The sequence below is a fragment of the Typopeltis vanoorti genome, chromosome 9, assembly GCF_054136105.1.
Source record: "Typopeltis vanoorti isolate ZY-2024b chromosome 9, IOZ_Tvanoo_1.0, whole genome shotgun sequence".
Taxonomy (NCBI): Eukaryota; Metazoa; Arthropoda; class Arachnida; order Uropygi; family Thelyphonidae; genus Typopeltis; species Typopeltis vanoorti.
Window position 1 is genome coordinate 53,204,233 of NC_143557.1, and position 26,946 is coordinate 53,231,178.

A 26,946-nucleotide genomic window follows, 5' to 3' on the forward strand; every position below is an offset into this window, starting at 1 on the left:
TTCTCCAAGCTGAGAAATCCAGCTTGCAGAACATTCAGTTTCTATTAGCCACAGGATCCTACAGAATCATCTCTTCACTAAAAATTATTCAGGCACAATCTTTAGTGAAGAGATGCTAATATAAATATGGAAACAGATGACAGAATAACTAAAGTTGCTATGTCACAGTTATCATCATTAAATTTCTGACAATGTGCCCTCAGGGGATGTACAAGATACAACATGGAACAGTTACATTATTAAGAAGAGTCATTATGATTAATAATAAAACAGATAAACAGTGCTTTTGAACTCACCTCTCATTGAAAATTAATAAATTATTAACAGTTAATATTTCTTTACTAGCATCAGAGTGAATACAGTGACTAAGCCAACAGTTAACATTAGATATACATACATACATCTTCAAGGCCCACCTTTCCTAATTGGGTTGTGGGGGCAACAGTTGCAAGAGGAACTTCCAATGGTCTCCTCTGCCACCAAGCTCAGGTGTTCTGATGGGATTCCCACCCAAGGGTTTGGATATAATCTATCAGCGAGTCCTTGGCCTTCCATGTGACCTCCTACCCTCTGGCTAGGGCCTCCTGAGGAAGCCTCTCTTGTGGCATTCTGACCAGGTGCCCGTACCAACATAACTGTGATTTCTCAACATGGAGAAGCAGTGGTTGAGTATTGAGGGCTTCCCGAATTGCAGAGCTTCTGACTCTGTCGAGTCTTGTCAGCCCAGCAACCCCCTCGAAGGAACCTCATTTCAGCCGCTTGGATTACCCAACTTTCATGACCATAGGTGAGGATGGGGACATAGACTGTATTGAAGACAGTCACCTTTGCCTTCTGGCTTAACTCCCACTTCAATACTACTGAACGGCCAAGCTCCCGCAATATTGAGCTTGCTAAGCCAATTCGAGTATCTAGCTCTATGTCCCATTTTCCATCATTTGTGAATATGGATCCAAGGTATTTAAACTTCTCCACCTGCCTCATTGGGACTCCACTTACATGTAGAGTGCACTGGGATGGTTGTCTTGAGACCACAAATGTTTCAGTTTTGGCCACATTGATCTTCATTCTGGTGTCTGCACAAACAACTACAAACCTATCCAGGGTCTGCTGGAGGTCATCTGTGGAAGAGCTAAGTAGAACTAGGTCATCTGCAAACACCAGATGTTCAATGCTACATCTTCCAATTCTGACACACTCACTGCCTCAGCTGTGCCTATCAATCCAGTCCATAAATATTATGAAAAGGAGGGGTGACAGAACACACCCTTGGTGGAGACCAATGGAGACTGAAAGGTTCAGACTTTGTGCTGTTTACCCTGACACAAAACTCTGGGCATTCATACATTCATACAGGAACTTGATGGCAGCTAATAGTTGGCCAGCCACTCCATACGCCTGTACTATTTGCCAAAACTTATCCCGAGGAACCCGGTCATATGCCTTCTCCAAGTCCACAAAACATGTGTAGACATTCTTGGCATATTCCCAAGATTTCTCAAAGACTTGCCTTAAAGTGAAGATTTGGTCAGTTATGCTTCTACCAGGACGAAAGCCACATTGTTCTTCCTGGAACTTTGACTCAACTATGCTCCTGCACCGTCTTTCCAAGCAACTAGCATACACTTTCCCAGGCAGGCTGAGCAGAGAGAGATGCCACAATAGTTACTGCAATCCTTCTGGTCTCCCTTCTTGAAGACTGGTATTATTATGCCTGTCTGCCATTGCTTTGGTGCTCGCCTAGATATCCAAGCAGCCTGACACACTCGAGTCAGCCAGAGAACACCGTCTCGATTTAAGGCTTTTAGCATTTCGGGACGAATTTCATTATCGCCAGCAGCCTTGCCCGATTTTAGCGATTTTATTGCTAAATGGACCTCTTCTGCCGTGAGACTAGTCATTGCCCCGATATGCACCTCTTGGATGTCCACAACTGCTGGGCCACCCAGGTTAAGAAGGCTCTTAAAGTATTCCCTCCATCTGTGGAGAATATCCTTCTCGGTTGTTAAAAGTGCACCATCAGAGGCCTTAATTGTCCTTGCTGTGCAATTAATTTTCTCCCTCGAAGGTGGCAGATGGTCTGCCAGAATACTTTGTTTGCATCTGCATAGGATGAGTCTAATCTTTCTCCAAAGGATTCCCAAGCCTTCTGCTTTGCTGTCTTCTGTCCTCAGCAGCAGCTTTTCGTGCCTCAGCATACCGCAAACGCGTTTCAGGTGACCTGACCCTAAGCCATGTTAGGTAGAACTCCTTTTTTGCCTGGACAGTTTTATGGACTTCTTGGTTCCACCAAGGTGTCCTTTTCTCATTGCCCATTGCCATGCCCAACCCATTCACATTAAGGTCAGGGGTGCCGTTCCTCTCAACCACACCCCTCCATGTCTAGTCATCTGTTCCAACATGTGCATTGAAGTCACCCATTAGCAGGACTGATTCCATGTCTGCCACCCTGTCAAAAGCAGCATCCACTTCCTCTAGGCAGAGTATTCTGACTCCAGATTAGGTGCATAGGCTTGCACCACAGCCAAATCATGGTTTTTCATCTGAAGCCTTAACACACATACCCCCCCCCAATGGAATCCACTCGGTAACACAGTCTGACAGCTGGGGGGCTTGTGAGTATCCCCCACACACCCACCTGAGCAGACATTGTCGGACTCACACCAAAGTAGTAGAGTTTCCACCTCTTATCTAGTTCGACAGTTCCAGAGCCTCTCCTCTTGGTCGAAGAAAACCCGACTAAGTCTAGCCGACAGCGCTTGGCTTCCTCGACCAGCTCCAACTCCTTCCCTGTCAGAGAGAGAGAGAGATGTTCCAGTTGCTTAAAGCCATAGTCTGGTGCCGTTGTTGTTGCCATTTCCGTCTTTTTGCAAAACCATTTCTTTGCGCTGCCCCTAAACACCTCCCCAAACGGGTAGAAGGCCCATTGATGGAGTTTCCTCTAACAGAATGCTGAGGAGTGGTGTCTAAGGGAGACTGTAAAATATTTTTCGAACGGGTCCCTCTACCTAAAACCCGAACGCGTCCCTTGGTAACCCGCGCAACAGACGATGCGGTATGAACATTTTTTGATGGCCTGATCATGTTACACTACTTGATAATGTCCTGTTAGCACAAGACGAAATGACACAGCAAAATAGGAAAGATATCCCTCGAATACTCTAATAGCATTTGGGGGAAGGAGCAAGAAGAGAAGAAAGAAAGAAGCAAGGGAGGAAGAGGAGGGACCAGTCTACAGATAATATAACAGATGTATATTACATGAAGTAAGGCATGGTCCAGCATCAGGTACCTCGAGTTTGCCACACCTGTACTCAAAGTGATCCCCTGAGAAATTAGATATGACTTAATATTCATTAACTGTTTTCGTTGCACTGTGTTTGATCTGATGACCTAGGATCATGCTAGAGAAATAGCAGCTGTTAATATTTATTCATTTTTTTAATAAGATTAAGTTTCAAGTAGCCATGTTTTTCACCCGGTTAAGTGTTTACCATAATATCAGTCAGTTGAATAAATATATATGTAACAAGGGAAAAATCAACACAGAGTATACAAAGATAGTATTCAAATTTTAACGTTTGATCAGACTGGAAACATATTGAGAAAAATTGAGAGCATTTCTGAGAACTATGGAAGTAAATGAATAACTTTGATGGAAGAATTTTATTAAAAAGAGAAGATATTAAAAAAGAACTTGAAATTGCTAATATTTAAGAATGGAAGATGAAAGAACAACAAAACAGATGTTTAAAGCAAATAGAGGAAACAGATCCAGAGAAAGACCAATGTTCGATGTGCAGTTAATAAGATAGAAAAGGCATCAACAAATAAGAACTGGAAGAAAACTGTTGGTAAGAAACAAGTAATGACATAATAATGAATTAGTGTTGCCTTATCGCTGTTTCTGGTACATCCCTTCAATACTAACATCAGACAATAATGGTACTTCAAAAATAAATGCTGTGAAAATTTTAAGTCCTCAACTCAATCAAATGCATGAAAATATACATAAATAAAGTAAATTAATAAATTAAATAATAAATTACCTGGTTGCTGGGATGCAGTGCAAAATGAATTACTTTAAAAACTAATATCACTGTTTAACAGTTAATAATAATAATAACAATAAAAAACTGGTTTCATTTCATTTCCCCATAATACTTTCAATGTTGTTTACTTACGAGGTGGTATCAAAAAGTTTCGAGACTAGGTTTGTAACACACCAACAGATGGCAGCACGCACAGTCACAGGGAGCACCTACCTTCATAAGTCACTGTGCCAAAAGGCACCATCCTGTGTACATCGGGAGCTGTGCAACTGATGCTATTCTGACCACCTGCGTTACCACATCTGCGATTTCATCATGGACAGCAAGTTAGAACAAAGAGCAAACGTGAAATTCTGCATGAAACTGGGCAAATCTGCCACAGAGACATTTGACGTGATTCGGCAAGTTTATGGCGATGCTGCAACGAGTCGTTCCAGGTGTTTTGAGTGGCACGCGTGCTTCAAGAGCAGAACAACATCTGGAAGACGATGAGAGATCAGGAAGACTTTCAACGAGCTCAACCCTAAAAAAATGTTGAAACCTTCAGCAAATTGTGCATGAGGATAATCGGAGACCACTCCACAGCATTGCTGCCGTTATTGGTGTGTCATATGGAACAGTCCAGGAAATCCTCACGTGTGATTTGAACATGCGGCATGTTGCTGCCAAGTTCGTCCCCAGGCTGCTGATCCAGGAGCAGAAGGAACACTGTGTCGAAGTCTGCAAGAACTCCGTCAGCGTGACATGGATGACTCATCCTTCATGTCGAGGATCATTACTGGTGACGAAACTTGGGTGTACAGGTACGACCCTGAGACGAAGCAACAGTCTTCACGGTGGAAGAGCCCATCATCTCCATGACTGAAAAAGGCGAGGCAGGTCCGCAGCATTGTGCATTGAGAATTCGTCCTCAGGGGCTAGACCGTCAATAGTGAGTTCTACTGCCAGGTTTTAAGGTGTGCGAGGGAGGACATTCAGCGAAAGCGACCAGCTCTGTGGCTTGCGAAAAACTGAGTGCTCCATGACGACAATGCACCCTGTCACCATGCTCTCCTCACACGTGAGTTTCTCGCCAGAAACAACATGATCTCACTTCCGCATCTACCCTACTCGCCAGATTTGGCTCCTGCAGACTTCGCCCTCTTCCCGAAGATGAAGATCCAGCTCAAAGGTCACCGTTGCGGAGATCCAGCGCAAATTGCAGAAGGTGCTTGACATGCTTCGAAAAGAAGACTTCCAGGACACATTCCAGAAGTGGCAAGAATGCTGGGCACGCTATGTTGATATGCAAGGGGACTATTTTGAAGGTGAGCATGTGTAAACGTAGATAAATAAAGTAATTTCTCGTAAACAAAGCTAGTCTCGAAACTTTTTGATACCACCTCATACATGATATCTTATTCAATTTTCTCAGTATTATTATTTCATTTATTTGGCCAATGGCTTATTCAGACAGAGAGAACGTTGAGATTTCTGTGGCTCACCACTCCTATCAATTAACAGTTAACACTGAAAAAGTCAATATGTATTGATTTTAATATAACTTTAATAAATGATGATTATCTCTCAAAGTACTATAAATTAGCCAATAGAGCTGACAATATATTTTTACGCATGACGTTTCTGTGATCAAGATGTTGCTTACTGCACTGCCTGACAGGCTGTTAAATAAGCAATATTTTTATCAGGCAATGCACTTATCAGCCAGCAATTATACACAGTATCATAATTTAGTAGAAAATCAAATCATCAAAATAAAAAATATTTTATTCATATTTTACCTGCCGATTCCAAGGCGTAATCTACCAATCCAGTTTTATCAGCATCATATATGAGTAAGGCATCTTTAATGATATTTTTGACTTTCTCTTCTGATATGCATTGCTGTTCACCTAATTTGCTAACAGAAAAATCCAAAAACCCTGAAGTTCTAACCTTTTCTTCCATCTCTTTCCATAAGGCCTTTGTTTTCTCAAATGCTGCAGCACTGGCAACGTCCTCAACTTGTTTTTGAAATGACTCTGTTCTTTTTTTTATCTCTTTTTCTAGCACGGCTATATGGTCAGCAAGAATTTTTGAAGTTACAAAGGAAGAATACAACCAGCTGCCGAAAGATGAAAATACCGAGGGATTATCATTATAGCTTCCATTCATGATCTGATGGGAAAAAAAGTTTTAATTGTTACTGCACTTAAATATCTGAAATAAGATTTTACATTAAATAATTTGAACTTCCATTACAGATCCTCATAGTCAGTAAAATTGTGAATTTGCTAACAATTAAACACAGTATTAGAAAATCAACTGGAAGATTTTAACTCAAACTGGCAGGATGTTGTACACATTGCACCCTGATGACAAAACAATGCATTGTACAGGAAAAAGAAAAGTAAGAAATTATAAAAATGAAAATACAGCATTAACTGAAATCTCCATAATGAAATAAATGTGAAGACTGGACTGATATTCCCCCAAGATGTGTGTGTGGGTGGGGGGGTATTATGAGAGTGCCATGTGAAAAGTTTACATCATTACCAACTTTCTACTAATTTTCTGAAAGTAAGGTTTCAGAAAATCCATACCCTAGTGACAATTTTTCTCCAAATTTCCCCAACGTAATCAGATTTTATTTTGCAGTCTTTTAAGGCACTTCTTACTGTATCAACACTCTAGTACTTTTGATTGATAATAACCAAGTTTATAACTTGTATGCAATTGTTTATTTATACTAGATGTATTTCCTCTACATGTTTCGCTGTCTATATGACTAACAGCATCATTGGAAGGATATTTAACATAAAATAAAAACAGCAAAAAAAAAAAATAAAATAAACATTTTCCGACAGCAGTTAATAACTATGGCTGAAAAGACTGGAATGATAATCTAATCATGAATAATATTGAGCATGTTACATGCAATCTCTATAAACTATGTATACGATTGCTGAACATTCCAGGTCTTGCATTTTACTCATGTTAATTAATGATTTCCAAATGTTGTGAAAGATCATTCCTTGAATTCTATTAGTGTACCTTTTGAGTGAATGACCTCAGAGTACTCCCTGAACCTGTTGAAGTAATTCTCTTCTAAATATCGCATGCAGGATGCTTGCTATAAGTTTACTTTTTTTCCTTCCCATTTGTTTTTAATGTCACCAATTTGTTCTTTATAGCAGATTTTGAAGCTTCTCCCAGTCTGACCTATGTACATCTTCTCACAAGAGCACAGAATTGCATATACACCTGGATGTTTATAAAATGGAACTTTGTATTTAGGGAAGCATAGAAAGCTTCGTAAGTTAATGGAAATTTTTTTCACTTGGCTATGCTACCAATTATATATTTGGTTTAATCCTTTATCCAAGTGTAAGCAAACAAAGTTTGCACCTGAAGTATTTTCAGGACTGGGGCAACTCGTGGTAAAGGTGGTATAAGTTCTCATCACTTGCCTTGGTATCTCCCATAATGCAAAGCACATCTCCTTGCAGACATGTATAATGCTATGCATTAAGGGAAGGGCCACTACCCAGACCGGTTTCAACCTTTACTGAGGTCTCATTGATGGGAGTCAGACCATATTTACCTATACCAAACTGGTATAGGTAAATATGACCTCTCCATTACTTCCACCCTAGACCTCTGGTCTAGCTCTCACTTATGAGACCTCAATAAAGGTTGAAACCAGTCTGGCTAGTGGCCCTTCCCTTAATGCATAGCATTATACATGTCTGCAAGGAGATGTGCTTTGCATTATGGGAGATACTAAAGCAAGTGATGAGAACTTATACCACCTTTACCACGAGTTGTCCCAGTCCTGAAAATACTTCAGGTTCAATTTACACTTGGATAAAGATTAAACCAAATATATAATTGAAAGCTTCGTAATGTGTTGACTGATTTGAATGCCATTCGGATGTTGAGTGCCTTAATATTATGGCTATTTTTCCTGATGCACTGTCAACATATGAAACGGATACCTGCCTTTGTAATTAACTTCTGTGTTATCATGGGGTAGTTCATCAGAAAATAGAAGTTTCTTTAGTGCCTTTTTTGGATATCTATTTTGGAGGAACTGATGAAATAGGATATGAAATTCTTGTTTCTGTTTGATATAATTTTTTCGTTTGTTTAAAGCTCTATTTTTCAAGGTTTTGATTATACCTAATTTTTGTTGAGGATAATGGAATGAACTTCCTTGTAGGTACCTACCTATGTGGGTTTCTTTCCTATAGACTTCTAATGATAATCCTTGAGTGACGTTTTCGTTGACAAGGATGTCTAGGATTAGTAATTTTCTGTTCATTTCTACTTCTAGTATGAATTTTATTTTCAGATGGTGATTATTCAAAAAATATAGCAAATCTTTCAGGTCTTTCTGGGTGTGTTTCCAGACAATAAAGATGTCATCCACATATTTCCACCTACATATGCTTTTAAGACTGCCTGTTCTATAGCTGATTCTTCAAATTTTTCTATGTAAAAGTTGACAATTGGAGGTGATGCCATTGCAAGACCATATATTTGGTACTAAAAGTTTCCTTTCCAAGTGAAGAATGAAGATTTCAGACAATGTATGAAAAGGTGTGATGCCTGGAGGACTATGTTTTCCAAGTATATCTATTGATTCTTCGATAGGGACGTTGGTAAATAATGAAACTACATCTAAACTGGCTAATATAAGTGATGGGGAAATTTGAATGTTTGAAAGGTTATCTACAAAATGCTTTGAGTTTTTCAAATACAAGTCTGTATGTCCTATATGAGGTCTGAGAAGGTAAGATAAGTGTTTAGACAGAAGATATGTTAGAGAGTTTCCACCATCAACTATTGGACATAGAGGGATGTCTGTCTTGTGAACTTTGGTCATGCCATATAATCTCAGAGTAATTGGCTCTCTAAATTTCAGTTAAGATTTTTTGTAAATTCAAAAGTACTGGAGATCATTCATTTTTAAGTGTGATGACCAAGTTGGATCATGGTCCATTTCCAAATATGTGGAAGAGTCTGATAACATGGAGGTGATCCTGATGTCAGAGTCTGCACTATGTAAAATGACTGTTGAATTCTCCCTTTATGTGCCTTTAGTATAATGATTTCATCATTGTTACATAAACTTGAAATCTGATTCTTAAAATCAATTGAATTTTTTATGAAGGAAGCAGAATTTCCAGTAAATGTAGAAAGAAGATTACATAAACAAAGGGATAGAGTGTGTTGCCTTGGTCAATATGTTGGGACCCCAGATTGTAGGCATTAGTGAGGCCTAGCTATCAGAATCAGACATACTAACTGGCACTGAGTGTAAAAGGGGATATAGTATTTTTAGGAAGAATAGACAGGGTCATCTCATTGATCTAAACTGTGGACTCCAAAAGGAAATAAATACAAGAGTTCAACTTGGCTGGAGTGCATCCAGAAAGTTGAAAAGCATTTTTCAAAACAATGATGTCCCACTCTGTTTAAAAAGGAAGACATTTAACCAGTGTAAACTTCCAATCACATATGGTTGTGAAACTTAGTCTCTAGCAAAGCACTGGCAAATAAACTAGCAACAACTCAAAGAAAAATGGAGAGGTTGATGCTAAGCGTAACATTAAAAGATAAGAAGTGAAACACCTGGATAAGAAGCCACAGACTCATATCAGTGACATCATTCTTCATCACAAGCAACTAAAATGCAAATGGGCCAGACATCTATCCAGAAGAGAAGATGAGCGATGGACCACAACACTAACAAACTGGATTCCAAAAGAAGGGAAACGAGGCCGAGGAAGTCCTAAAATAAGGTGGAGTGATGAATTGTCAAATTTTGTGGGAAAAACTGGTCAACTGTTACCAAGAACAGAGAAAGGTGGAAGGAACTGGAGGAGGACTGAAAATAACAAGACAGGGGAGAGGAGGGAGCATACTGCTCATGCTATCAGATGACTTGAATCCATCTGGTATGAGGTGGAATCTAACAAGATCAAATACATAGCAGGGATGTTGTTACAGACCTGGTGGATCAGTTGCTAGTGATAAAGAAATGCATCATCAAATAAAGACAATGAGAATGAAAAGCGTAATCATAACAGGGGACTTTAATTATCCAAACATTAACTGGGTAGCAGTAAAATATCATTTGAAAAATGAAACTGAATTTATTAAGCTGTTGCAAGACAACTTCCTCAAGCAACATGTGACAGAAGGAACACAAGGTCAAAGAGTGTTAAAGACAACTATTCTGCCTCCGGTTGGTGACAGTGATCATGTGGTACTCACTTGGGAAGTGACTAAGTTCATGAATGTTCTAAAGGTTGCATGCTGAACTACAAAGCAGGAAATTATGATCAACTTGAGGAGTATACTGGGTTCAGCATAATGGTAGCAGTTACTGGATGGAAAAATATTGACAGTGCATGGGATGCCTTTAAAAAAATATTTAAATAATGACATCAGAATGTGTCCTGAGAGTTCAAAAAATAAATAGGATAGGAATCAAATGGAAGTGTAATCTTATCAATCAAGAGATAAGAAAATATGATGTGGAAGAAATACTCTGTGTGGAAGGATGATGTCCGTAATGAAAATTATAAGTAGCAGGCCAGAAGTGTCACAACTGTATGGAAAGCCAAGTCCGAGTGTGAAAAGAAATTGGCACTGTAAGCTAAAGACAACCCCAAAGAATTCTATCGTTTTGCTGCAAGTAAAGAAAAAAATAAATATGAAAGAATAATCAATGTGGATGTAAGGATGACACATGGAGAAGAGATTGTCCAACTAATGAGTGTCCATTTTGCTAAAAGATATCAACCTGGTGCAATACAACATTGAGTTCACTGGTACCTCTTCACTGGATAAAGAAACCTCCTCCTCATCCACTGAGGTGTATGAGGAGGAGGTTTCAGAGTTGTTGCACAAACTGAATAAGAATTCAGCAATAGAGACTGATGGAATACCAGCACATATGCTGAGCGAGTGTGTTCAGCTGAACTGGCTATTCCTTTGACCATGTTATATAATTTCAGCCTCAGAACGAGAAAGACTGTGCAAGAGTGGAAAGAATGTATGGTAATCCCATTGAACAAGGGTGGTGCAAAGACCAATATATTTAACTATCGACCAATCAGTATCTCAGGAATGGTGGTGGTGGTGGTGGTGAAGATTTTGGAAAAGTTGATTAGGGCTCACATTCAGAAATGGGTTGACAGATAATCTCTACTTTGCAATGAACTACATCAGTTTACCGATAGAAGGTATGTTTTAGCAACTTGCTCATATTCTATAATAATGTTACCACTGAGTCAAACAAGGGGAATGGATACACCATGATACTTTTGGATTTTGCTAAGGCTACAGAATACAGCATGGAAGACTGTTGCATAAATTGGAGAATATGGGATTGGATTATAAACTATTGGTATGGATAAGAGGATGACTGACTGACAGATATCAAAAAAGTGGTATATGGGAGATGTAGTCTGCAAGATTTAAAGTAACCAGTGGTGCACCACAATGATCAGTCTTTGACCCACAGTTATTCAATCTGTACAACAATAAAACTGCTAATGATGCAGTACTTGCAAAATGATTTGAATAATGGAATTGTGGGCATGATAAAATGGATGTCAGTCATGCACTTTGGCATGATTAGATATCCAATGTCATATTATATTGGTGGGATTATGTTAGAAGAAACTGATCAAGCTAGGGATCTTGGAGTGTTAGTAGATAGGAAGTTGAAGTTCAGAGGCTATGTAGTAAAGACTGCAAATACAACTCAAAAGATAACTGCAATGCCAAAATGAATTTTGACATGTACAGATAAGGATGTCATTTGGTCTCTTTACAAGGCCTTGATAATGCTTCACTTGGACTATTGTGCACAAGTCTGTTCTCCTGGTTTCCATTGTGATTCTGATACAGTGGAAAGAATGCAAAGGAGAGTGTTATAAATTATATCAAGGTGGTGGAATACTGATTATGAAGACAGATTGGGAAGTTGTAGGCTGTAGACACTAGCAAACAGAAGAAAGAGGGTTGATATGAGAAGTGATGTGATATGAAACAAACTTCTGAAAGGATCATACAAGATTTCAGTTGATGGAATTTTTCATTTTATGGAGGGTGGGGAAATGACGAGAGGGCATCTTTGGAAGCTGAGAATGAATGCTGCCAAGAAGGGAGTGAGATCTAGATTTTTTTTTCTCATAGAGTGGAACGTGATTAGAATGGATTGCCATTGGATGTGTTGTGTGCACAAGTAGTGTGAATGAATTCAAGAACAAGTAAAACTTAAATACAGATCTTTGTTCTATTCACATAGTTTCTGAACCATTTGTCTTAAAGTGAAAATCCAATCCTGGCAACCTCTATTTGGCTTGCATCTAGCTTGTTTCCCTTCCACAATTTTTCTTAGCCTGTTCTCAAGTATGCTTGAATAAATGATACCTGAGCTATTCACATTAAGGAAGTTCTTTTGTAATGCTCACTTTCAATTTTGTTTTCCTTTTTATAGATGGGTACAATGAGAGCTTTACTTCATCTGAAATCTAACAGATATTTGCCATTATTATTAGTTTTGCTCTTTTCTCCAAATTTTCCCAAAATATTTTTGTATGTCTGACAGTCATTTCCTACCCTGCTATTTAGATCTCCAACAAGACCAACTTTTCCTTTTTCATTGTGTCAGTTGCTTTCTCTAAAGCCTCAAAAAGTTCATCCACTTCTACCTTAGAACCTTCTGTGGGACCATAGGCACAAATAAGTCTCATTGTCCAGTTCCCCATTCTGATATTTTCCCACATCACTCTACTTGAGAATGCCTGCCATTCAAAAAGATTAGCCTCGTATTTAGTGTTGAATATTACAGCTACTCCATATGAGTGCTGAAGTCTCAGGTTTTTAAATGTTGTGTAAATAACTAATGTAACATTTCACAATTTAAACATTGATTTAGATTTCAAATATTACATTAGCTTTAATTTCTGGATTTTCATTTCATTTTTATGATTTCATGCTCATTTAGTTCATTTATTTCTAATATCTGCTATTATTGTTTGCACTTTGCATGTTATTTTGCATTCTTAATGGTTGTTCTGCATAAGAATCTCCAATTATTTGTTTTCTATTCAGTGTATGATTTCCCAGCTTTCGTTTATTATTTCCTACATTTTTTTTCTGTTTCCAATATATTCCATTGTTTCATGAAAATGGAGTGGTGGAGAATCAACCCCCCCCCTTCTCTCTCTAAATTATATCTCTAATAATGCACACATGTATTATATATAATAATGTATACTACAAATTTTGATTGTTATTCCATTTTCTATATAACTGCATGCACTGATTGATCTTGAAACAAAACCAAAAATTCTGCTAACGTCAACTAATTAATTTTTAAAATAAATGAATCCGTCTCATAAGTCTGAAGACTCCTCATGGGAGACCCAAACTAACTGCTAATATCTTTCACATCTCTCCTTGAACCCATTAACAAAACACTCACACAAGTGACTCTGGAAACCCATATATTTTCTGTTTGGAATTATTTCTAGGTATTTAAATTTCATTCCCTAGGCCAATCATTTCCTTCAAGCAATATTACATCACCTGCATATGTAGCCAAATTTAAATTTTCTTGACTTTTATTCCTAAATGCTGTTATTATGTCATCAATAATTAGGTTAAATAAACATAGACTTAAAGGCCTTGATCGAGCACTTTTCTTATAAGAAGTTTGTGTATTTGTATTTTTAACAAAATTTTTAGTTATTATTTAGTATACATTGTTAATTTCATGTATACATCACAAGTCTCATTATGGATAAAAATTCCCTAAACATAATCTTCTACAAGTTTAAAAACAGTTATAACTGATTCATGCTGTTTGATGAAAACAAAGTAACACATTTAACTTCATCTGCACCATTTAAAGAATTAGTTTTACTGTCAATATTTATAATGTATCATTAAAACTATTTATACTTAAGTGTTATCCTGCAGTCACAAATATTAAATGATGAGGTTTTGTCAACTCTTGATGCTTTTAGAGAGTGCAGCATAAAAGTACAATTCAAAAATTTAAGAAAGTAATTTATGAACAATTATAACTCATGCAGAAGACAATTCAATAAGATTGCTATCTAAACAGCTTTCCTTCCACTGATGCAGTAAGTTCTTTCATGTCTGAAACAGCACTGGGACTCTAAGGGATATCATTTAGTATACTGCAGCAATTCTTGTTGAATTTCAACTCTCTATCAATACAACTGTTTTGAAAATGAAACAAAAAAAAAGTATGAAAGTACTAGATCAGAAAGTAGAGCAGGAGTGGGCATCATCATTTTGTTCAAATGACTGGTATGCAAGCAAGGCACAGTTAATAGGTGCATTAGTGGAAAAACTAGGTGCTGTCATTCAACTTTCACAATTATCAATGTAACTTAAAATTTCTTGATAAAACTTTAGTTCATGGTTTGATTGTATACTATAAATTCGTTGTAAATTACATAGACTTCCACAATGAAAAAACAAAAAAGGTTTGCCTCAATGAGTCCCTGACTTCCTAGAAGTCTCTTAATAATGATAATAATTTGCAGTATTGCAATACCAACCTTAAACTTTCTGTGCCATATTCTGACCTTTGCAGTTGGGGAAGTCCTACTTCCCCAACTCCCAGTTTTGCATAAAATTTCATTCAAATTATTTGTTACTGACATCTTCACAAAAAGAACAATCTCACACAATGTGCAATAATGGCCAAATGAAGTGTATACTACAACAATGGATAAGGATAGTTACCTTGACTAGAAATGATTCTCTTGAAGAATCCAAACTAATGCTAGTGCTGGTTGCATGTAAAACAGATAGCTCAATGGCAGAAAATTCTCCAAACTCTAATGATTACTTGAAAGTAAAAACGTTTAAATGCAAAACATTAAAGTAATGAAGTGCATAATAATAATTCTAACTTTTACCTCAGAAAGAAGACCAGCCAAATGGGCCTCTGCAGTAGCTAAATAGTTAGAGGAATTAGAACAACAATTTTTCATCACTTCTATCCAGTTTTCCATCCTCTGCTCCAGATGATGCAGTTCCTTCACGTTTTTTTCTACAATTTCATCTCGAATGAGACCATCCTGAATTACATTTTTGCTTCTATAAACAACAAAGAAATAAAAATTTACATGTCTTATTACTGCACCTGATATATTTGAATAATACAAATGCCTTTAACTATACACAACTATGCTTATTTTAGGATATACATGAAGATAACACATCATAGAGATGTGAAAGCTATTAATAATCTTGACTTTGCAATCTGTAGATCATTCAGTAATAATGATGCTCATTGGGCTGGAAAAACCAGAGTTAATCCAGTCTAAGATGCAAAAAAACCTTTATATGAGATTTTAAGATGAAAATGAGTTAACCACTCATATGGAAGCAGCATGGTTTTTCACAAAGAAAAATCAAAAACTCTGGTTTTCCATCATGAAAAAAAGTAAAACTAGATAAACAGAGAATAGATGACCTCAACAGATAAAGATTATGTAGGCAGGATTAATTAGGTTTGTTTCCACAAAGCCAAGTTACCTGATCACTGTGTCTTATACAAGGGAAAAGAAGGATGGGACTATAAATTACCATATCTTTTGTGCATGAATTGGGCCATAACACATTTCCATCCAAGTAGCTAATCTAAATTCATTTTTATAGAATAAGATAGTTAACTTTATTCCCTCATATTTTACCGAGTAGTCTGCAAAGCATGTATTCTCTGATTTCAATGAAACTGATTTACTTATCTTTGAGTGAAAACTGCAAAAATTCTCTCTGCATTAGTAATTATTAAATACATGCCCAATGAAGCAGAAGATTTCATCAATGGAAGGGTCACACTGAAAAATCGTGATATCAAAGTAACTTGACATCATTAGCATTAAAGAATATGTAGATAGGACTAATCTAAGATGGTATGTTTATTTAAATAAAATTGGAGAGGAAAGGTTAGCAGATAAGGAGTATGATCACAGGATAGCAGGAAAAAGACCAAGAGGAAAACCAAGATCCTGACAGACCAACATATCCATAGTGATTTAGGAGTTTTGACAATCTTGGAGATGTAATAAATAACAAATTGAATTGGAAGAAAACTGTCAATAGGAAGCTAATAATAATGCAAACTTTATCATGTAGTACTATCATACAATCATGATGAAAGAACTGATGGAATTATGAAAGTGGAATTCTCATTTATTTTTCCATACAGGATAGAAGCTATATGATTTAGTATATTACATAAATAATATTTTGAGATTATATATCTTTATATAATCAATTGGAGGATATTATGAATCTATCCATATTTTGCTACCAAATAGGTAAAGAAACTTAAAGGTATCAAAATTTATCACAGAGCTTATGAAAATATCACCTTCAGCATAGAAGATGCATTGACTTGTACTACTTAAATGAACTCTGCCCAAGAGCTCATATATTCACCTTTTAATAGTATATTGATTAGGTTTCACTGGACTAACAGCTGTTTTGAACTGTTGGTTCTCATCAGAGATCAAAAAGAAACCCGAGGACAAAAAAAAAAAAAAAAAAAAAAAAAAAAACCTGTGGTCAATATCATACTAGAGCAATTCTATGTCAGAAAGTTAAATTCACCAGAAGTGAACTCTCAGTAGGTACATAATCAAATAATGAAATAATGAAAATAGAATTAAAAAGCTTCATTTTAGCATATTAAAGATAAATGGAGGATATTATGAATCCATCCATACTTTATTGCCAACACAAAGTTTTAAAGTTTCTTTATTAAGAAACTTACAAGTTTTGAGACCTCTAAGTTTCTTTACTTTGGCAATAAAATATGGATGGATTCATAATATTCTCCAACTGAATATCTTTAATATGCCCAATTGAAGCCTTTTAGCTTTACACTTCATTATTTTATATATTCAAATTCTGGTCTCATATTACTCTTGTATTATAAATAAAAATCTGATTATTGAAAATTAATATTTTATTGTTTTTCACTATATTTTACTGTGTTTCATCAGATTTTCACATTAATTTCCTGCCATCTCATTAGAATGTGCATATTTAATTAAATGTAAAAGTGAATTAATTTAAACTTCATTATAAAATACTTACTCAGCTAGTTGTGTTCGCAACTGTTCTTTTACTTCTAGCAGTTCTTGAGACAATTGCTACATAAATTTACAAACATTACATCAACATATATAAAAAATTAGATATAAGAATTCCTTTTATGCAGAAAAGTTGTTATTACCAAATTTATGAGAATATTAAATATACATATATTTATTAGCTAGCTCTTATCTAACATAATGCATAGACTAATGTATTTTGAAGCAAAAAGAAATATAGTATTTATTTCATAAATTTTTTCATCCCATTTTTTTAGATAATTAAACAATGCATCAATACAAAGGGGCAATAGCATACGGTATCTGATTCAAGCTTGGAAATCATTCAACTTTCACCAAAATTCTACTTCCGTAAGTCTTGAAAATCACAATAGATACAGGGTGGCCATAAAATAACTTTTCCTCTTTGGAGGCATCTGTAACTAAAACCAATAACTGGAATAAGACCAAATTTTATATTGAGACTTTTGAAGGCATGGGGAGATGATGTTGTAAAGTCGTAGTAGGTAATAGGTAATATTTACTTAATATGGTTTAACTCCTTTACTTAACTATCTCTTGAATAATTTGTCCAATCTCAGCAGCACCTATAATGTGTCTTTGTCTTACTAATATATACTTCAGCCCCTCAGATTATCATGTGCATGAGTCTGATCTACAGGGGGGATTGTCTCAAGGTTAAGCCAACACCTTTGCAACAAAGCTTCAGAAGTTGACTTCTCTTAAGGTTCTGGGAAAATTTGTTTGTTCTGCTGCACCACCCAGAACCCTTAGATTAGAAAAACTTCTCAGTCAAGAAGTGAACCTTCAGATATGCACTTGGTTAATCTAATCTATTTCTATACTAAGTTATCAATTATCAATACCTTCTACAATCAACCATGTTTGCAGTTGTCGTCTTAATTAACAATTATCTCCCGCTTAGATCCGAATAATTTATGAGTGGTGCATCAGATTCTTAGACACAGGCAACCAAATTAATAAGAGCAAAAGGTTTATTTAACATAATAATCATCATACAGAATAAAGAACTTTCAATTATCACTGTACTACTAGATTACAAAGTAAAATTAATCAATATACATCACACAGTAATTAATACTACAAAAAACATTATGTTCAAAGATTCAAATCTCACATTCTTAGATTATAAAACCAATAATGACTTTTAAGTATTAATCAAGCTGTCTGGATTAGACATCTCTACAGATCTTAAACATAGCTAGCAATCAACACAAGTACAATTATAATACATAGTATATATTGCTCTCTGACTACAATTAAAATATCACAGTTCTGTCTTAATTTTAGATAGAGTCTCAAAACTTTATGAAGGTCTATGATTCTTAAGTTACAATTACCTTCCTCTCACACAATACTTGATTAAAGGTTTACTATACTGAACTCGAGGATTCCTCATGCTTGTCCTTTCGATTCTTGGATTCCTTTCCTTCCAAACATTTTCTTCTCTCTATGTTAAGGCTAAAATTCCTGTCAGCTTAGGTTAGTCCTTATGGAGTCTGCATACCGATCATCTATGCCTAGAATATTCTTAGCGTGAGGCGATTCTGCATCCATAAGGCATGCTACCTGGCCATTATCCTCGAAAATCCTCTATTCATTCATCGTAGGGCTTGGAATCCACGATCCCCCTAATCACGACCCAACACCTCTGACTTCTGCCACCGAGAGAGAACAGAGACTCCAGACAAAGCAAACTCCTCTGGGAAGATTTTCCAGCCCTTTTATATCAATCCCTACCGAGGCTCCTTGTAACCCTAATTTTTCACCCAACACTTTATTTCTTTGCACTCGTGGGTCTTGAGTTTTCGTAGCGTCTTCCCTGAAAATGTAGGTCGGCACGTGCCGTATGCGCGCTTGAGGCAACTTACTAATCTGGTGTCTTGCCCGCATACTTTGACCTTATAATCTCAGTTGGTTATATGCAATTTGCACAATAATTCTTTTATCTCAATTCTAACAGAAATTATGTACATAACAAATTCATTATCTAACATACAATTTAGTAGGTATTTTACACGGGAATATTCACATTTTACACTAATTACGGTATCCAATTTTGTCAGGCTATATACAACTTATACTAAAATACAAGCATATCCTTTTCAAGGGCTTTAACTTGTCAAATTATGAAAGAAACATTCCTTAGTGAATTGTATTGATTCACATTTTAACAATGATTTTCGCGAAAAAAAGATTTAGTACCAAAAGTTGCTGATAGGAAAAATTTTGGCGCTGGTGGAGCCAAAAACAAGCGGATAATTACATTAAAAAGAATAATAATAATTAAACTAAAACAACACCTTGCGAGAGACACAGAAATTGATGTAGCGATTGAACTCACAGGAAATAATGTTTTATTCATCAGAATCAGGGTCCCCTGGACCAGCTACATGATTTTCAACGTGCTGACCTTTCTTGTGTACAACAAATTGCATCCGGTGTGCGACATGCTCTGCAGCTGAGCGTAAGGAGTCAGATTGGATGTTCATAACAGCCCGTTTTATGTTCTCTTTCAAGACATGCAAGTTGGGAACGCCACCAGCATACACAACGGATTTCAAAACCCCCACAGCTAAATAAAAGTCACATAGAGTGATGTCCGGGGATCGAGGCGGCCATGCCGTCGGAAAGAACTGACTGATAACTCTCTCATTATTGTAATGATGGCGTAAAAGGCGCTGTACTGAACGTTCAATGGGTGGCCGTGCTCCATCCTGCATAAAACCTATGGAGTCCAAACACTGTCTTTGCTGCAATGCAGGAATGACAAAATTTTCCAGCATTCGTCGATAAATCTCTCCAGTAATGGAGCAGGTTATAGGACCTGTAGGGGTAGTATGCTCAAAAAAGTATGGTCCTATTATGAAACTGGCTGTGAAGCCACACCACATGATTACTTTTGGAGAATGCAGTGGTACTTGATGGATCGTTTCGGAATGTTCAGGTGCCCAGATTCTGCAGTTGTGAGTGTTGACCGACCCATTCAGATAAAAATGAGCCTCATCACCCCACAATATTCTCCAAGGCCAGTCATTGTTGACCTCCACTCGGGCAAGAAACGTCAGCGAGAAGGTCTGTACTTATCATACTCTGCAGTAGTTAGTGTTTGCACAAGACTGAACTAATACGGATAGAAGTGAAGCATTTTCCGTAAGATTTTCCAGACTCTACCATAAGCCATATCAAGTTTGCGAGCTATGGCATGAGCGCTTGGACCAGTAGTGGTCCCTATGTTGTCAAACACCACAGTAGCAATGTCTGTTACTCTCTTCTTGCAGTGCTTTCCATCCTGTGCCAGGTTTAACTCCTAGTGATCCAGTTTCTTCAAATTTTTTAATCATAGCTCTCAGTGCTATAGCTGACATAGGACCTGTATGCAGGATATGAAGCCTTCTAAATTCCTGAAGGGCCACTACGGCATTGCACTGTTTAAGGTAAAACAACTTAACAAGTAAAGCACACTGAGGCAAGGTAGGATGCATATTGGGCACAATTCGTCAGTCATTCGAATAACTGCCTGAACGATCCCAATCCCTTTTTAAGTGGAATTGGTGGTGATGCTGTCACGTAAGCACAGTAAAATTTGCATAATCCTTTTTACATGTTTACTACAAAGATTTGATTGCTTTCAGCTCCACCAGCGCCAAAATTTTCCCTGTTGGCGACTTTTGTTACTAAATTTTTTTTTTTTTTTTTTTGTGGAATTCATCTCCCCATGCCTTCGAAAGTCTCAATATAAAATGTGGTCTCATTCCGTGTATTAGTTTTAGCTACGGGTGCCTCCAAAGAGGGAAAGTTAATTCATGACCACCCTGTAGAAGATATCTTTTGCAATGTATTGAAAATGGTTGATTTCAAATCACGTGCTTCCTCCTTTTGCATTATAAATTTGGGAGGAAAAATTAGAGATTATTTATAATATATGTAACACATATCAATTCCACCACATAATTGCCTTCAAACAAAAATAAACTGTTTGTTCATTTTTTATATATCTCTGTCCCATTAAATTGCTGGCCTGGTTGGCCACGGATTAATGTATCTCTTCTCCAACCAACAGGTTGCAGGTTTGAATCCTGCTCCGAGCATGTTTGTGACCTTTAGGCAAGAGTGAATTTCATTACCCTGTGTGAGACTGCTGCCTTGCTTACCAGAGGCTAAAGTGGCAAATCATGTAAAAAATAAACATATAAGAAAAAATAATTTAAAATATCCTCAGACTACCCATAGTGCTGATGTATAATAGGTTTACAATCTTTCATGGGTAAAAATTAAAAAAAAAACTTAAATTTCAGCAGACTGATGCATACAATTACAATTAACAAAACTGTGCTTTTAAATCAAAATTCCAAGATTAAAAAAAAAGTATGATTAATAATTAAACCTGTAAATAATACAACAAAATTTAATTTTTTTTTTTTAAAAATCTAAACCTATTCATCTTCTCCTTAACAGTAAGCTTAATGGCTTGCAAATGTTAAGTCAATTGGCTATTGTGGATACCTAATTCAAGCTAGTTAATTTGCTCTGCTATGTCTGTCAATAAGTGTACCATCTGACTAGTTTTTTTTTTTTTTTTGTCTTGTAGAATGAAAATCCTATATCTTGATTAAGGAGGAATCTAGCATCTTTGTATGAAACCAGCTAACTCACCTTCAACTGAAAAGCCCTTCTAAAGGTTTTTTTTTTTTTTTTGTACTTAAGAACACAACAGGCACAATTAAACTACAGGTATTTCTAAACAGGACACTGCATTTGCCAACTGAGCTATGAAGGCTTTTCTTATTCATACATAATACTAGATATCTCTAATATTCATAACAAACTGCATTTTATATCAAATATAATTTTAGACAAATTTACATACTAAAAATTATAAAGGGTTGCTTAAGAATCAAAGATAAGTAGGAGGAGAATCCCACACAATCTAAGAAATGCAGAGCACTGACTAGGGCTATGGACCGAATGACCAATCCACATCTTGGTGTGCACTGCCTTAACAGGTATCCACTTGGATAAGAAACTAATGAGGATGGCTGAACATGTACATTATAATGATTAAGTAAGTTCAGATATTATGATAAATTGAGCTTTGCCTAATAAAAGGACTGCTGTTTTCATCAAGGAACCCAAGTGAACAGTTATGTGTCAACCAATGGAAATAACCTTGCCATCAGCAAAAATATAGGCACCAACAACATAATAAGATCAAAGAAAAAGAGGCAGAGCTATCCTGAGGAATTGCAAAAATACTATTTTGATAGAACTGGTATTAGCAAGACACAACAAGTTCAATCTTTATAAATAATAACTATAAAGTGTTATTTTTGGCAATAGTGATCTAGTTAGAAAAGGACTAATATTCAACACTAACACAAAGATAAACTTCTTGAATGGTAGCAATTTCAAGCGAAGTGGGTAAATTTTAAAATGGTAACCTGGACAAGAGACTTATTTTTGTCTATGCTCCACTGGAAGGATCTAATAGGGAAGAAGTAAGAGAATTTTTCTGAATCATTACACAGGGCAGCTGGCATAAATAAATAGGAAGAGCAATGGTGATTATGAGAGAACAGGAAATGAATCCCAGCATGAAAATGTTTTAGGAAAAATGTGGAGAAAAGATTCATGCTAATAATAATTAAGTACTTCAGGACATGGACCAGTCATTATTAACAACATATTCCAACATATAGACATGCAGCAGAGTTTCAAATGAAGAAAACAGAAAAGAAATAACAGTTTCATTGGCTACATTATTATTGCTAATGGTCTTCACACTGGTTCCCAGTATACAAGTTATTTAAAACAGGAAGTGATCATCATTTAATTTTGGGCATGATATACATGCATATCACATTGAAAAGAAAAATTATGTAAGAAAAGAGTCCCGTTACTCCCTTGTGAGGCTCACACCCTGTTACTCATAATCTTGTTTCATCATAGTCTATCCTCCTTTCCCCAAAAAATTTCTATCTTTCAAAGAGTTCACAGCCCACCCTTAAAACCCAGGGTTTTAAGGGTGGGCTGTGAACAATAAGGAATGTGAAACTTAAAACCCAGTGTTTTAAATTTCACATTCCTTATGTCTAACCTAGAATTTCACATTCCTAATGTCTAACCTAATATATTCTGAGAGGAAATGAAATCATCAGAGATGCCATCGAAGGAAAAATAGACAGACAAAGACCCAGAGGAAGAGTAAGGAAAACAAGGCTAGATGACATGCTCAATGGAGACAGGTACACAACCTTGAAAGAGAAGGCTTAGAACAGAAGAGAGTGGAAGGAAAGTTTCTGCTACTGAAAGAAGAACCTGGTCAATTGCTGAATACTAAAGAAGATGTCTAACCTGCAATTCTCCCAACATCTCTTTATCTCAACATTTCCACCACCCCTTTTCTTTCAGTCGTATTCAGTAATATCGTTGAATGCCGCTCAATAAGACAACCAGGAACATCCTACAAAGGTATGTCCAAAATTATCCCTTCCTTATATTCTTCATATATCTACATCTTTAAAATATCAGTAATGCCCTAAAAATTGAATAAAAAGCCAATAATGACATTATAAAAGGTACTCCTAAACAAAAATAGACAAAATAGCCATAAAAATTAATATTATGTAAGAAAGTTTTAAAAAGAATCAAAGTTGAGTAGCATGAAGAGGTACACTGCAAACTCAAATATACCTATATTACTGGAAAAATAAGTTTGAAGATAGGTACACAACTATACAGTAGCAAAATAAAAATCTGTGGTAAAAATTTGGTAATATAGAAGATAAATATCAAGAAGGTATCAAAATTTTCTGAAAGCTACATGAAAAACTAACATGAAGAATTATTATATGTGTGAATGACTCCGTACCATTAGACTGAATTCTGAGAACTATTAAATTTAATGGAGATTCTGCCGTGACCTACTTGATGGATTAATAATGTGCCAAATACTTAGCTGGCTCTTATCAAGTTGTAAACTAAATATTTGATAAGTTAAAGGAATAGTATTGTAGAGATTAAGAAATCCATGTTTATCTAAGAATGAGAAAGTGAGAGAAACGTAAGCGTTTTAATCTAGCATAAATATCAATTTTGTCTTTGTATTGTAATTAATTATGGATTCATTAAATTTGTTTGTTACCTTCCATGCTTGCTTCATGGTTTATAGGGATATATAAACCATGTAGACTGACTTAGACCCTTCATAAAAAAATACGAACCTGGTGATCATATGCGTGCATGGGGATATCCTAAGTAAGAAAGGAAAGGGGGCACGACTGCAAACAGACAAAAGGGAAAACCTACGGCTTCTGATTTCAAGTGAATTATATTAGTAGCATCTGATACTCTATATCCATCCTTAGGCTGAGTTTGACTCTGTCCTTAAAGCCCAGGCTGGCGCAGGAAATAAATTTGTCTGAGTGAATGTGGATGACTTATAGAGATCAGGGAATAGGTATTTTCTGGGGACCCAAAACTTAGAAATTGTCAGATAAGCAGTAAGATCATATACTCAGTGTTAGGCAGACGATTTAGGGATATATAAGGGTTAAAGATAGCAGACAGAGGCTAACATATATAATAAGGTAAAGGAAAGAGTGGTGACCACTGAATCAAAATAGCAGCATTATACAAAGGAGAGATAAAAACAAGACATAACAAATCAGAGAAGATCAAGGTGTATGGAGTAATTATTTTGAAAGGTGGTTAAAAGAGATAAGCATTGATATCAAATATTCAAGAGAAATGCAATCAAGAGTATATACAAATGATTCATATGATAGAAAATACAGTTAAAAATACAAAAGGTAGAAATAAAAATTTTACAATGACTATACTGCTAATTCAGAAGGCCTTATCAGGAGGTTGAATTCTGGATGACTGGAAGTAAAGCTCTCATACAATTAATTATAAAGAAAAAAAAAATAAAACAACATGAGAATTATAGAGCAATTTCTCTATTTGAAAACAGGTTAAGAAAATTTCTGCAAGGGAAATCTGATGAAAAACAAGTAGTCAGATTCAGGCCTAAAATGGTCAGGATCAGACTTTTATTTTAAGACAAATAGTCAAGAATCACAAAACTATAAAGGTATACATGTATAAGTACCATAATTCTGAGCATGAGCAGTGGAGATAATTCTGGAGATAGGATATTAATTGAATTAAGTGGCCAGCATGCTCCACAGTGGATCTGTGGATTTGTGGAGATCCACAGTATCACAATAGGGAGATCCAATGATGCTAAAAATTCCCCTCCAAGATACAAACAAGGCCTTATCCTTTACTGAAGGAGGAATGGAAAAGTTTGCCTCAAGAACTCCTGAATCATTTGGTGGTTAACATGGTACAACATTGTGAGCTGCATCACAGTTCAGGGCGGAAACTGAACTGTGATGCAGTGGACATATTCCATACTGAAATGTCTCTTTACACAGTTTTCTGTAAGCACTGTATATTAATTCCTTAACTACATCCTTAGGAAATTTGTAACTTTTACCAACCATATTGCAATTTAATTTGCACAATATTTATAACACATTTTATATGTAACATAATTTATTAGTATGCTGGCAATAAATTTATGTTCACATTTGACTGTAGTCATGAAAATTTTTTCATATACAGGTAAAAGTTCTTCATATATCTTTCCAACCAAAGGGCTTCATCTATACCAACTGAGTTATGGAGACTAAAGCAACGTATCTTAAAACCCTTTATCCTCCCATGTTTCATCAAATTATAATAATATGTTCTTTTCTTTTAGGATATATAAGAAGACATGTCAGAGGTTTGAAAAAATTCAAAGATACAGAGATGGGCCTGTCATCAAGTATTTTGTGCTATAAGAAAAGTCTGCAACTGAGATTCGCTGAACTTTGTGTGAGACTTTAGGGGACTGAGCTCCAGCATATCCAACAGTTGCTAGATGAGTGGCCAAGTTTAAAAGTGTCTATCCTGAGACAACAGAAGCACCTAGGTCAGGAAAACCTTTCATAGCAATCACACCTGAAAAAATTAAGTGCATGCAATGATCTTTGATGACAGATGAATACCAGCCAAAAACATTGCAAAGACTCTGGGGATATCCAGGGAATGAATTGGAGTAGTTATCCACCAACATCTGGACATGCAGAAGCTCTCAATGAAGTGGGTCCCAAATATCTGAATGCTGACCAAAAGAGAAGACATGTGCTGTCATCTCAAGGGATTTGGGATCATTTTAAGAAATCAAGTGCAAAATTTTTGGCTCGTATTGTGACTGTTGATGAAACATGACTTCATCATTATGACACCAAAGACCAAATAACAGTCAATGGAGTGGGGAGACAAAGGTTTTCCACAGCCAAAGAAGTTCTGAACCTGAAAGCTAGCAGGGAAGGTTCTTGCCATTGTCTTTTGGGATATGGATGGTGTAATACTCCAAGTACCTCAAAAAAGGTGAAACTGTTACAGCAGCAGTTAATTCAATAGTTCTGAAGGAATTAAAGGAGGTACTGCAGGAAACTAAGCAGAGATGTGTTAATTTTGCAAGACAACACACATGAAACCCAACAAACAATACACAACCTCGGCTTTCAATGTCTGCCTCATCCATCCTATTCGCCAGTCCAAATGAAGACATTACGAGGGTAATGTCTTAATTACCTTTGTAATGAAGACAAATACCTGGCTTACCCATGCATTGTATATTCAATCAACAT

General features: G+C 36.3%; 1 protein-coding gene across 1 annotated transcript in view; it reads right to left on the bottom strand.

Moving 5' to 3' along the window:
* Positions 1 to 26,946, bottom strand: part of LOC150103050 (uncharacterized) — a 320,792-nt gene that overhangs the window by 37,548 nt on the left and 256,298 nt on the right. The window contains exons 13-15 of the mRNA XM_090397384.1: positions 17,202 to 17,257; positions 15,011 to 15,191; positions 5,834 to 6,209 (exon numbers count right to left, since the gene is read on the bottom strand). Of these exons, the coding sequence (XP_090253510.1) occupies positions 5,834 to 6,209; positions 15,011 to 15,191; positions 17,202 to 17,257 (613 nt within the window). The remainder of the gene's footprint in view (positions 1 to 5,833; positions 6,210 to 15,010; positions 15,192 to 17,201; positions 17,258 to 26,946) is intronic.